This window comes from Haemorhous mexicanus, chromosome Z, assembly GCF_027477595.1.
Source record: "Haemorhous mexicanus isolate bHaeMex1 chromosome Z, bHaeMex1.pri, whole genome shotgun sequence".
Taxonomy (NCBI): Eukaryota; Metazoa; Chordata; class Aves; order Passeriformes; family Fringillidae; genus Haemorhous; species Haemorhous mexicanus.
Genome location: NC_082381.1, coordinates 1,628,474 through 1,642,457, shown reverse-complemented (window position 1 = coordinate 1,642,457; position 13,984 = coordinate 1,628,474). Strand labels below are relative to the sequence as shown.

The 13,984-nt window shown below is 40.5% G+C and overlaps 1 protein-coding gene across 1 annotated transcript in view; it reads left to right on the top strand.

The window, feature by feature from the left end:
- Positions 1 to 525: 525 nt before the first annotated feature.
- The window catches only part of RORB (RAR related orphan receptor B), a 126,789-nt gene continuing 113,330 nt past the window's right edge, over positions 526 to 13,984 (top strand). The window contains exon 1 of the mRNA XM_059873718.1: positions 526 to 620. Within this exon, the coding sequence (XP_059729701.1) occupies positions 614 to 620 (7 nt within the window). The 5' untranslated portion in view covers positions 526 to 613. The remainder of the gene's footprint in view (positions 621 to 13,984) is intronic.

Here is a 13,984-nt window from a genome sequence, read left to right as displayed (position 1 = left end):
GGCGGCGGCCGCGGCGGCGGCGGCGGCGGCACCCGGGGCCACCCGCGGCGGCGGAGCCGGGCGGGCCGCGGCGATTGGCGGCGGCGCTGACAGCGGGCGGGGCGGCGGCGGCGGCACCGCCCACCCCCCGCTATAAGCCTCTTTGCCGCTTTCTCCCTGGGTCTCATTTTTGCTCCGTGCGTTGCTGTGGCTGCGCAGTGGAAATCCGCACCGGGGAGCTGCTGAGGGGCGCCGTTGTCATGTGAAAGCGCACATGCTCTGCCATCCACGCGGCACCCCCCTCTCTTCTGCCTCCGCGTGTTTTTCTTGTTTTTTTCTAACGTAACTCCTTTCCACCTCCTCCCGTGCTCAGCCCCTCGCCGCCGCTCGGCTGCCCAGGCGCCCCCCGCAGAGGCTCCGGCGCGGGCAGTCGCGGGGCAGCCGCCCCGGAGCAGCGCGCCCGGCGGCGGGGAGCCCGCGGAGCCGCGCCCCGCGGAGCCTCCCCGGAGGTATGGTTTTCCCGGCGGAGCAGAGCTGCGGCTGCCGTCACCTTCGCGGGTGTTGAGACGGAATTTGTGCGGTGCGGTTCCTGGGCTCCTAGCTTCATGACTGCGCGGAGCGTGGAACCAACACCATGCGAGGTAAGCGGGCCGGGAGGCGGCTCTCTTTTGGGAAAGCTGCTGGTGAATGGGATGGAGAAGAGGTTTCGTACTAGGGGAGAGGGTCCGGGGGAGAAAGTTGATGGATCGTGCCAGCCCGCCGGCGTGGCAACTGACGGTGTGATTCCTGCCCCCGCGGGGCCGCGACCCAGACCGAGGAGCCTTCCGTGGCCGATGGTGGGCGACACCCCTCGCGTACCTGTCCCGGGGAGCCCAGCGCCGCCCTGGCCCGTGGCGGCAGGCAGAAGAGAGGCTGAGGTGGTTGGCAGTGTCTGTGCCTGTGGTCCCCACCTGCAGCTGCCTGCGGGGCCCGGCGGGTGTCCCGTACGGCGGAACGCACTGCCGCTTGGTCCCGGGTCTCTGCCAGAACGGAGAGGGACTCCCCTTTTCTCCCCAAAAGTTATCTCGACTTTGTTCCCCATCCGGCACGTCGCCTGGAAGTCCCCATTCCCCATTGGCTGCTAATTGGGCGGAAAGGGTTGCGCTGCCCGAGAACCCCCCTCCCGGTGCCCGCGGGTCTCTTCGGGTCCCCGAGCCTGTCCTGCCTGCGCAGCCCGATCGTGGAGGGCGGGAGAGAGTCCTCCAGGGCTTTCAGCCGCACTCGGTGAGGGTCCCGCCGGAGAACAGAATATCGTCACCGCCGGGACACCCTCAGGCATGGAGAGCTGCTTGTCCCGTGGGGCTGGAGAGAGGCTGCGTGCTGGCACGCCGGGTACCGAGTGGGTGGGTGTGTAGGGCTGCGGAGGACATGCGAATGCGTTGTTTCCGTGACTCCCAGGACCAGACTCCCCTGGACCCCATCCCCAGGCCGGGCGAACACCTGCACGGGGGCAAGAACAGCCCCTGCCAGCCTCGGGCGTCCGCGGGGTTTACACAGCTCCTCCACCCCCCATCTTCCACCTTGCCCTTTATCACCCAGTTTGGCAGAGCGGTTGCTTGCCTCACCCATGGCTTGGTAAAAGGGACCAAAAGTAGTCTCTACCAGGATATTGGAACGGAGGAGAAGGGCTTTATAGGGAGTGGGACGCGCTCGGGGTTGACAGCGGCACTGCATGCAGATTTCTTGATCTTCCGTTTAAGGATGGGACACACACGCATGTACTATAAAGAACTTCTAGCTAGAATTTCAGCTTGTTTGATGTCATCTCCTGTAAAAACATGTGTTTACAGCGCTAACAAATCACACGTGTGTAATTGGCTTTAAAAGAATTGTAGCTATGACATTTGCACAGATCGACTTAAAAAGACCTTCTTTTTCCCCAGCGTTCTTTGTTAGGGTGTTGGTTGTGGGGCATCTAACAAGAACTTGCTAAACAGTGTTTTTCTTACGAGCAACAGGAAACAAGGGAAAACACTCAGTTATGTAAAGTGGCTCCTGTTGCAGCTTTGCAGCTTGGGTTGGAGTTTTTCTGTTTGTTTGAGCATGGTGTTTTGTGGGTTTTGGTATTGTTTGTGGTTTTTGTTTGGGTTTTCTCCTTTTCTGTTTTTCTGCGCACCAGAGCGCCTCCAATTTGAGTAAAGCCGGTCATTATCTCAGGGGCTGTTTTTATAAACCTGCCCATCCAGTGACCCCTGGTCAGGAGCCCCAGCTCCCCTTTCTGTGGGCAGTTCATCTTCACAAGCCGCAGCTCCCGCGCCTCTCCTCCCCTGCCCTGGGGTGGCCTGTACAAGGGAGAGGTGTAATGTCCTCCCTCTCCTCAGACACGTTCCTTCTAAACAAGGCCCAGGGTGGTCTAGCTGTGCTGGGCAGGGAGAGGGAGGAAGATCTTGCTGCACATCTGGTTACATGTCCTGTGTGATCTGCCCCAGCTCCTTAGCCATCTCTGCCACCCCTTTAGCTGCGCTGTCAGCCACTGTGAAGAGGTGCAGCTCTGCCTCTAGAATGCAAATTAGTATTTGCATTGTATTTATGCTTACTCAATAGGGAATTTACAGGTGGGGAAAAAAGGGCTGGGCTGGATGGAGGAGAAAAACAAACAGGTAACTTTCATTCTTATTTGAAATTCATGTGCAAGAGATCAGTAAAGCGAAGTTTTACAACAGGTGTATGTCAAGGCAAGAGCAGTGCGTCATACCACCTCAATTAAAAAGGAGAATTACAAGTTAATTGAGCATCTGTCTCTGTGGTTTTCCAAATAATGGAAATAAATGAGAGTCACAGTTCAGAGATTGTGAGCTCCCATGGACTGGTGCTTTTAGAGAGCTGTGACCCTTTTTGTAAGGGTGCACTTGTTTTCAACTGTATTTGCAGTTGGTTTGAAAGAGGAAGTGCTCAGTCTTGAACGTGTGAGCTGTTCCCCCAAACTTTCCCAGCTGAGCTGTGATCCTTCCAAGCTGCAGTTGGCGCAGTTAGCACAACATACCTGGGATGTGGGATGTACAGGGGCTGCTGTGGTTCATTACTGCTCCACACTGGAGATGGAGGCCAAAAAGTGCCTGAAAATACCTAGCCTGGATATTTCTGCAGAATCCCAAGAACTGGACAGTCATGTAGACTGTCAGTTGTCCCATCCCGTGGAAGCCAAGCTAACATTTTCAGCTCTTGTTACCATCATTGGTCATGTTCTATCCAAAATAATTTTCTGCGCTTCAAATCTGGATTTGAATCCCATAAAGCATATGTTGCCATACTGAATTACAGCAGAGCAATATACAGGGCACTGAGCATTTGTTGATATGGTGGGTCAGATATATCCCTCTGAATGAAAAATGGAATTTTTTTGGAGTTGATGACTTTTATACCGTATTTTCTAGAGGCAAACATAGGTGTAAAAGAAATTTACAGCGAGCATTCATCACAGTCTTTCTTCCATCTGTCCCACTCCTGGCAATGTCCTGTGAGGGAGTTAAGAACATAGAATGTGTACTTCAGTATATTTTTTTAGAAAAAGAGAACGGAAAAAGAGCTAAAATGATTGTGCTGTTTAACTGAAAAAGAAGACTTATGTTTTTCCTTGTAGTTTAAAGCTATTAAAAGTTAGTCAGTTCTGTGTATAATGCAGCTGTTACACAAAAGTGGAAGGTTGACTGTGGTAAAAAAAGTGTCAAAATATCTTCTTTTATTCTGGAAACATGGTAATCATACACATATAAAAGTCAATTTTGTAATTGTATCTATCTGAGTTGTGAAAGTGACATTAGTACCCAAGTACTTCACTTATTACAAAAGTAATATTTAAACTTTTAGTTGAAACTCTTACTAAAAGCTTTTTTGTTATATTCTAAAGAAAAGGACCACCACAACACCCTGAAGCCGAGTTACTTAAGTGAGTTTTCTGTGTAGTTTTTTCTTGTTGATGTCAGGATGAGCAATAGCGCATGTTGCACGTTATTATGTAGGTACTATATTAGCATGACTGAAATATTTGTAATAAATTAGAAAAATGCTTAGACAAATTCTATATGCAGTATTTGTAAGCCAGCTTATTAAGTAACGCATACAAAGAAACTGGCTCTCTTAGAAGTTCTCCTTAATTGAGTAGATGAGTACAGGGAATATTTATAGGCTCATTAACTCCAAAGGAAATTTATTTTGCAATTTATTCCAGGAAAAGTAAATATGTCTCTATTTGTAGTATGTAACATTAATATTCTAAAATACATTGATTGCATTGAGTATTTAAAAAAAGTACTTAGGACCTTACCCCACCATTGTAAAACCCATTTGTCCTCCTAGTGTAGTGCACCTAGCAGCTCCTTAATTGAATAATGTTATTTGACTTCATTGGGACTCCTTGATATGTGATAAAGCACAAGTTTCTGGTGTTAGGTGTTCGCAGGTAAAATTTTATAAATGTCAGTAAATGCTTTGAAAATCATGAGTCAGTAATAAACTGTGTCACACAATAAAAAATACAGCTGTCTATAGTCAACAAACAGTGACACCCCTCTAGAATGAACAAAAGTAAAAGGGAAAGCATAAAGTGCCCATTTGTACCTCAGCACTGGGTCGTACTTACATTCCATACTGTATCTTCCATTTATCTTTAATTGTTATATGCTACAGTGTTGGGGATCAAAGGAGAGTATATAATGAAAGTTCATCAACAGATAACAATATGGTTTAATAGCATATATAGCATATAGATATTTTACAAGAATTTTTGCATAATATAATTTTTTAAGTTATATTTGTTTTTCATAGATGGAAGTCTGGTGACAGTTAATTTAAAAACTGCAAAAATACTATGTGCACTGGCTGAGAATATTTTCTCTTTTGTGGTATGAAAGATATCTGACTTCCACTGTTGGTCTTTTACAAATCCAGTGGCAAGCAGTAAGTTGGTGTGATTTTTTTTAATTTGACAGTGCAGTAGTAGAGGTCATTTGAATTGTGTACTATGGTTAAAAACTCTTTTTGGCATTTGAGGAGCAAATCTATCAGGAAAAAAATGTTCTGAGTAGACAAGAATTCTGGAAGTCATAATTCCTGTTTAAAATGTACTTGTGGTAATTTGTTGAAAGTCTTTAGGGTGCTATGGAAGGTATGGCTGTATATCATAGTGACATTTGCCTCCTCAAAAATGCATGGGTAAGGTATACCTTCAACAGTACTGAGTTTTATTAAACAATTTCAGGACACAGGGTCTGCCGTAGTGTGCACTCTGGTTACCTGATACAGGAAAACAATTCAAAGGGGTGAAAGATTCCCAAGTTATCCAAGAAAGTCCTACCTCACAAGCGGTGCAGTGAGTTCCCAGAAATTAAGGTCTGCACTGCAAAATTGAAGAATGTGCCTTGTAGCTGAAGATGCACACAGGAGTAAATATTGGTTGAAATAATCATCTGGTGCATAGAAATGAGCTTTATCAGTACAGCAGTATAATGGCTTTTTTTTTGCAGTCCATACCCTGCCCTGTCAACCCATGACCCCGTAAATTTTGCCTTTAATGAAGAAAATCACAGGTGTTACATTTATGGTAAATTGTGCTAAGTGTATTAGTTGTTCCAGTTTCAAAACTCAAATAATTGAAAAAGATAAGAAAGTCTGAGCACTGCTACACAATCATGAGATAACAGTGTGTTAGTGGTCGTACATTTTTTTACAGTTCTAAGTTGCTATTTTAGATAATTTGCTGTTGAGCTTAGTAATAAACCTGTTATATCAACTTAAATCAAAGTGTAAATTTTAAAAAACTGATACATTTGAATTTAAAATCAGTTTCTTTAAACAGTAATTTTAACAGCTTTGTACATTTAGCACAGTTGGGGCTTTCCATAATGACTTTCATAGACTAGCTATGGATGTCAAAATGTTGTTCTTTGTGGTCTATGTTAAAAAAAAGTTCAGTGTTGTTTTTTCTTCCAATTCTGTATGCAGTCTGGCAAAATCTGCAATGCAGCTTGGAGAATACAACATCACACAGTGTCACTGGGGGTGGCAGACAGAAGGTGCCTCTTGGATTGTGCCATTTCCCTGTTTGTTTCTGATATTGGTTTCATGAGCATATTAAAAACTCTAATTTATGCACAGGATTGAGAATGCAGTACAGCTGTGATGGCCTGGTCCTTGTTTGACTGAACAATGCTTACTCACTTGAGTGGTCCTATTAATGAGACATTTGGCCCTCTGCATTTTTTCAGTCTTGGAACTATTTTTTATGAAGCAGAAATGTTCGTTCTTAACTTTGCCAGACACATTCTGCTGGAAGTTTATGCAAACAGAATAACAGCTGTTTCTGCCTCTGCTACAAGTATATACGCTAATTTAGCTTGACATAAATGTTGTTACTTTGCTTTTAATTGTGAATTATTTTGATGAATTGCCAATTAAAATGCATGTATACAATTTTAGTGGAGGATCTACACTTTTACTGCTGCACAAAAATGCAATAATTTTTTAAAATGTAAATTTATGTTTATCTGGATCATGGCCATTTAAAACCACATACTTATTAAAGAGTAAGCATCAAGTAATTATGTTTGCTTGACAGACAAACTCATTTATGAAGAGTTGTCGTGGGTCTTGTATATGTGAGTAGTTCAGTTAGGTTTTATGGGACTATTCACAGTAAAAAGGCAAGCTGAATTTAAGTCTGCTTGTTCTGTGTCCCTTGGAAACCCAATGATTTGAGATTGTAATCAGCATAAATGATCATAGAGGCCACAGGGAATCAATATCATAAGCATGCCAAATTAGAAAAAGTCTTCTTGCTCTGAAATTTCAGTAAAATCACCTTCCAGTTGTCACTGTCTGCTGTTCTTCAGTGTTTGAATACAGCTGTTTGCTATGTATGCTGGAAAGAAGTGTTTGTAAATATGATACATGTTTTCTCTGCTCAGGCCAACACAAAAAAAGTATTCAAAAAGATTGTTCTTCTGCCAATTACCAATAAACTACTTTAATTGTTATGCTTATGCTCATTTCTGTGTTGTTGCTAGTAAATAGTGGCCAAGCAAAATTGGAAAGACCTTTAAGAAAAGATTAGGAAAATACATATATTTGTATTGTATTTATGCATGAATATGCTACAAAGTCAGTCTATCAAAGTCTGTCTACTTACAGATGCTCCTCAATGATTTCACATTTAACTCATTTGGTTTTGTTACCTATGGTCACTTAGGTTTCCTGGACAAGCAAACTCCTTCCATAACAAAATGATTCTTTTTAGGAGTCGTATTTCTGGTTCATGATATAATCCGTGGTATTCATAAGCAAAGTTATCCTTCAGAGTGACACTTCTAAACAAGACATGCATTACATTTAATTTTTTTCCCCCCTCTGAAGCAATCCTTTAGAGGAAAAACATTTTTTTCAAGCAATCCATTTGTTACAAGTTTCAGTTGTTGGTTTTCTTCTGGTTTTGTTTCTTTTGTTTCTTCTCTTTGTTTTGGGGGGGGAGGTTGTTGGTTTGTTTTTGTTTGTTTGTTTTTTTTTCCCCCAAGACATTCATGGGGGAAAAACAGATCAAAAGAAGGCAAAAAAATTAAATTGCAGTTCAGTAGTTCGGTCTACTGTCAAAATAATGAGCTGTCAAGTGGGTAGCATACTATGTTTTGTTGGTCTCAGGTGAAATTATGGTTCTCCTAAAATAAACTTCAAATGTAAAAAGTAAAGACAAAGCTGCTTATAAATAAACAAGACTTAAATTATTATTCCCACTACAACAGGAGGTAAAGAGTGATAGGCTTTATTCACCTGCATCACTTTCAAAGGCTACATTATTTAGTGTTCATTACACATTGAAAGTGCACACTTGTTTCAGAGATATTTGGAAGCTGTAGTCTCAGTCCAAAGTTGGGGGCATGTATCGTTTAGCTAGAGGACTGAGAAGTGCTCAGCAAATATTTTTCCAGAAGATTTATTGGAAGTAAGGATCTTTTGGAGAAGGACAGTTGAGGGTTTTTACAATATCTAAACTGTATAAAACTGAGTATAACAAAATTGAGGACCCTATTTTCATTAAAAGTGCTGTTTGGAGACTTGATGTGTGTTTTCTCTTTTCTTCTTGGAAAATACATCTGGTTTTACTAGGTGAGGGTAGCTTTCTTCCAGTCAGCTTTTTTGATTTGAGAGCCTGCCACAGAAGCGCATTTTGGAAATCCTAAGACTTCCCTGCTAGCACATTTTTACTTGATCATTTGTACGTGTCAGCAGTGCAGCACTGATTTTGCTTTTCTAAACAAGACGGAAAATTAAAATAAATATTATATTTCAGGTCCTGGCTGAGTAGTGAAACAGGTTCTCTATTATTTCTTTTCATATTTGTCACGTCTGGAAGAATGAAGCATCAGCTGGCTATGAAAAGCATTGCTTACTTCAGTGCACATTGTTTGCGGGACTTTGTACAGTATTTGTACAATGAACTGTGTTTGGTAATTAATTGGGATTAACAGAAAGTAACTGGAATAAACTGAAAGGAGAGACCATGCACAAGAATTGAGGCCAGATACTCAAATGCAGTGGCAGCAGAAATATAAACAAATGCAGCACAGTCTAGTGGCACAGAGAAGTAACGGCATTAGAGAAGACAAATATTAATAAGGCACAAAATCATACATTGATATCAACTTTGTGAAAAAAAGACACTTTTTGAAAAGAGTTCCACTGGTGGCCAAGGAGAAATAATTTAGTTTGTTCAGGAAGTTATATGAAATCTGTTATTATTTTCTTTCAGTGTATTATTTAAGTCGTACATGTCCTGTCATTGGAAGTGCCTGTCAGCAAGCCAGACTTCTCCTTTTAGTTGCACAAACCACTCTCTATAGGAATACATATAGAAATGGAAAGGTGATACGTGAAATATCAGCTTAACTGTTTTGTTTAATGTATGGAAACCTCTAATAAATATTAATACTATAGGTAGTATGTATGCAGTACTGCGCCAGATTTCTTTTTTTAGATATACCCACTAGAATACTGGGGCAATAGCACTTAATATTGCATTGGAAAAGGTAGAGAATTAGCAACACTTCCACAGAATTTTCTCATTCAGAAATCTATGTATTTTATTTAGAGTGCTAGTTTCCTTGTAGCCATAGCCAACTTTTGAAAATTCAGTGTATATTAATCTCTCACATGAGTAGTTGGAATAAAGAGGAAGATTAAAACAAAGATGTCAGTGGAGGCAAAATATGGTTGATTAACATCCACTGAGAGTAATTTAAACTACAGATTACTTCATGGCTTGAAGAATGTCAACATCATGTTCCACTACAATTCTATGTGCTTATGAAAATAAACTCCTTATTCAGAACTGGTTGATAAGAAAGGCATTACTAGTGCTGTAGCAGCTGTTACAGTATTAAAAATAAAACTTCAAAAGTATCCAATAATCTCCATAATTTAGGCATAATTTAATTAATAATTAATATAGTATTAAAAGAATAGAAAGAAAGGTATTGCATGCAAATTTGCTCTAACATTTAGAGAAGCAACAACAACCACATAAAGATTTTTTTTTTGAGAAACAATATGTGATAATATTTCAACCAAATGTATACTACAGTCAGTTATATCAACTGAGTGAAATCTATATCTGCAGAGCTGTATGTCTTGGAAATTGAATTTCCCATAGACTTTGCTGGGACGTCTTATGTAAAAATCAAGGTGCAGTATGTTCTCATTGGTTCTTCACAGCCCACTGGTTTTTAGAAAATGGGAGAATTAATCAGTTTTGGGTTCATTGGATAAGAGGGAAGAAAACTTGTGCTGTCCTAATTCTGGTGTCTATGCAAGTCACTTTCTTCGTATATCATTGATTTGCAGTTGACAAAATTCCAAAATACAATTGGCCAGGATGTGTTCTAAATCAGCATTCCTAAGAACTCTAGTGGAAGTGCCATGAAAACAGAACACTAAATAAGACTTTTTGCAGTGAGCTACTTTCAGGTTTCAACAGAACTGGGGAGAAAAAATTGCACCAGCTGCATCATAAAACTGACAGAGAGAAATGTATGCTTTCAAGAGGGAATTTAATCATGAGCAAGAGAAAATTGGGAGGAAAAAAAGGATGGTGAATTTGTATAAACAACAAACTGAATAGAAATGGTGCTGTTTTGAAATAGAGTTGTGTTCAAAAATTAAGTGGAAATGTAAAGGAAAAGAACAATATAAAACAGAAGAGTGAGGAGATGGAAGGGGATTTGATGTGAACAGTCCTGTACTACAAAGTGCTGGACTTTTCAATTTCCACTCATTGCAGGTGGAGTTAACTACAGTGGGCATGCTGTTGGAAATGAGAAAGAAAGAGAGAAGTGTAAGTAACATAAAAAGAGAAGAAAAATAAATAAAAGAACAAATATACAATATAAATGTATTCATTGTAGAGCTTTCAGTTACTTGGTGCTGCATGTAAATTTGTTGTAATGGGACTTCAAACTATTTGGTATTCAGCTAAATGCTATCATTAGACATCAACTTCCATTCATTTGACTGTGTATATCCAGAGCTCCACTGCTCAGGAATGTTGCAAGTCAGGGCATCACATATACAGTTATGTAAGCTGTCTGTACAAGCTTTGGCATTCACTGCACCTCAGCCATTTGGTGAAAATAAAATGTCATTTGCAAAATGCATCCAAAACTGATCTTTTTCAACTCTGGATCAAATAAAATTAGGTTTGGTTAGATTTTTTTCCCCCATCTTTCTATTACTTTTTCTGTTCCTCTTTCTTTTTCTGAATTTTTTTCAGTAACTTTTGTTGAAAAGTTCAGCCAAGGAAGGTACTTGTGACTGAAATTGATTCACTTGTTAGGAAATATATAATTGATTCCCTAAACTACACATCATACATCCCTGCTTGTTACAGAGTTATTTTGTTCCTTCTAACCTTTTGTTTCATTTGGTTTGCTTTGCTTGGGATATGCTGCTATGAAGAAATAAGCAGTTTGTTAAGTCTTGGCTGGGTTACATCTCCATGAGGTACCTCCATGACATTTTTATGCTTGTAGCCTTGGAAATAGATGAGGTGCTTGAGAAATGAATCTCTGCTTCCCTACTGCTTCTTGCTTGCCAGCACCTGTTCTTCCTCCTGCCTGGTAAAAGAATATGCTGGTATCTTTCAATTTGTTTGTTGTGTTTGTTTGTTTGTTTTGTTTGTGTGGGGTTTTGGGGGGGTGGGGTGTTGGGGTTTTTTTGGTTGTTTTTTTTTGCTGTTATTAGTTGTTTGGGGGGATTGTTTGGTTGGTGGTTTTGATTGTTTTGTGGGGTTTAGGTGGTTGGTTTGGTTGTTTTTTTGTTGTTGTTTTTCAAAAAAACCCCCACAGATCTGTAACACGGATTTTAGCTTTTGGAGATGCTGGAAATATACGGTAATAAAGGAATAATGTCCTATCTGATTGCAGCATAATATTTTTTGTAAGACAGAAAAAACATCTTCAGATCTTCTCTCCGTGCTCAAAAGAGAAATGGAGAATGCTCTTAAAATGCTCTCCATTTCTCCAAGACCAGGGTGATTTTTAAGTATATACCTTTGACTAACTTTTCTTTCTATAGCAGCCCCATAGAGCTTATCACAGAACCCAACAATTGCAGAACTCTCCATGACCAAAAAGAAAAAGATCTCAATTTTCAGAAAACTACACTGAAATTGTAGGAGGTACATTTATATGAAATTCCCACATCCCTCCTGGAATTTTCTGTGAGTCCTAAGCATAAAACAGGCAGAGTGCCAAGCTGTCATTCGTTAACATCTATTTCATCCTCTCACAGGATCAGCTGAGATAGAGGAGGGTATGCATCTCAGAGTCTTTGTGCTATTACTGAAATATTTAGGAATGCATCCGATTTTGAGCCAGTCTTAACCTGCATTGTCTTTTGGGCACAAATGAGCAGCGGAATAAAATAATTCCAGGAAACAAATGCTATTAAATGCATATTGTGATTTTTCATAATGTCCAAAATAGCATTTTTTTATACATTTCACTGTGGAACCCAGACAAAGGATGAACTCTTAGTTTACTGTCAGGAATAATATGAGTTGTTTAGGAGTTATATTTCACTTAAGGATTAAGGCTATTTTTGTATCTGCCTGGAGCCTGAACTGTTGATATTTTAAGGAGCACTAAACAATTAATATTTTACATGCTGTTCAGGAAGTTAACTGAAAAGGCTTTGGATTTTAGATGTGTGTAATTAAATGTTTTCTGTTTTGTTAGAGTATAGGTGGTATTTTTATGCATTTATTGTGTTGATCAGTCTCTTAAAAATTAACTGATGTTATTTTCCCATTATGTGAATTCAGGAAAACATTTACAGTAGGAGATATATGCACATCCAAGTATACAAATTTTCCTTCAATAGCTACATTTTTTTTTTGTTTCTAAAGATTGAAAAGTGAAAATAAAATGCCATGTTTCAATCCTGTTTGTATATCAGATTTTTTCTCTTAGAGCTAACCAGTTGTTGCGAAGTATGTTTATTGGTTTGGGGTTTATTGCAGTTAACCTTTTTAGATTTTTTGTGCTGCATTCATTTAAATTCCCATCTCCACTGCTCTCTGATTACTGGCTGCTTCTCAGTACATTTCATATTCTTTTGGTCTTTGTGGTTGTTAAGTTTGTGACCTGTTTCTATAACAGGGGCACTGGCAGACTCAATAAAGTAAGAGGTGTTGAACTATTGAGGTGTTACGGGTGAGCTTGGAACATGGTCTTTCCATATCTCTCGTTAGAGTCATCAGAAAGGCAGATTGAAGATGAGTTTCCATACCAGAGTACTCCACAACTACACACACTCATTAATGCTTTCTGTAGTGGCATTTGGCAACTACTCATATACAAGAAAACCCAGAAAGAATACTGAGTTATGCAGTTTAATTTGCTTTGTTCTGCATGATGGTTTCTACTGGAGTGACAGATGATAGTTCCCCTTCTGTTGCAGATATGGTCAGCACCTTGTACATCAGGGAAAACAAGCAGAAGCCTTTTGTACAACAAAATTTTGTCATTGAGTTCAATTGGAACTTTCCTAGGTGTTTTGCTCTTAAGTGCCTTCTCACATGCTATATTCTTTAACTGATCTGTACCCTGCAGAGGTTTAGGATCTGTTCCTGAAGGGCGTTGTGCCATGCAGATATTTGCATGGGTGGGTTGGCCGGTATGCACAGTCCTGGTCAGGCTGCTGTTGTTTGGTGCAGACGCAGTAGAGGTCAGGGAGCTGAACTGCCCGTGGCACTGGAGCTCGCTGTCTCCCGTGCCACTTCCCTATTGTGCCTCCACAGTGACCTCGAAGGACCCTTTTCCCGAGGCTGTTGTAACCTTGGCCTAGCCACTGACAGTGACAACAGGGGTGCCAATTAGTGCTTTGTGGTGGGGTTTGTTTTTCCTTTCTAATGAGCAAAGTCCATTGAGGACTGGACTGACACCACCAGCTTATTTCATGCAGGCCACCAAGTACCATGGCATTTTTATTTTGCTCAGTCACTACTGACCTGGTGTTGAACCTGCATGTGTAATCTGTATACAGTCTCTGTGTCTACCATTAATTTTAAATGGCTGTACTTGGTAGAAGAGGTTTGCTTTTGAAGTAAGATTTGTGAATAAAGCATGGTATTATGTAACAAATACGTAAAATATCTCAATTTACTTCTTGTGGTCAGATGCTGAATTTGATTCTGCTCTTACAAAATGCACAAATTTTAGGAAAAACTCTGAAGAACTAACCAGGCGTATAAAAAGGGAACAGCAGGAATGACAGGAGCACTAGAATTTTGCAAAAAGGAGAATCCTGTGTGTCACAATAAGCTTTGCAAACTAATACAGAAACATGAGAGTCTCTGTTCTATTATGTACATCTCATAAGTGATCTTAGGACATCTTTAGTTTACCAGGACTTTTCTGTCAAAAGTATTTAAACATAGACATACCACAAACTTCTAAGGTTTCACAAATAGAACACAGAGCTG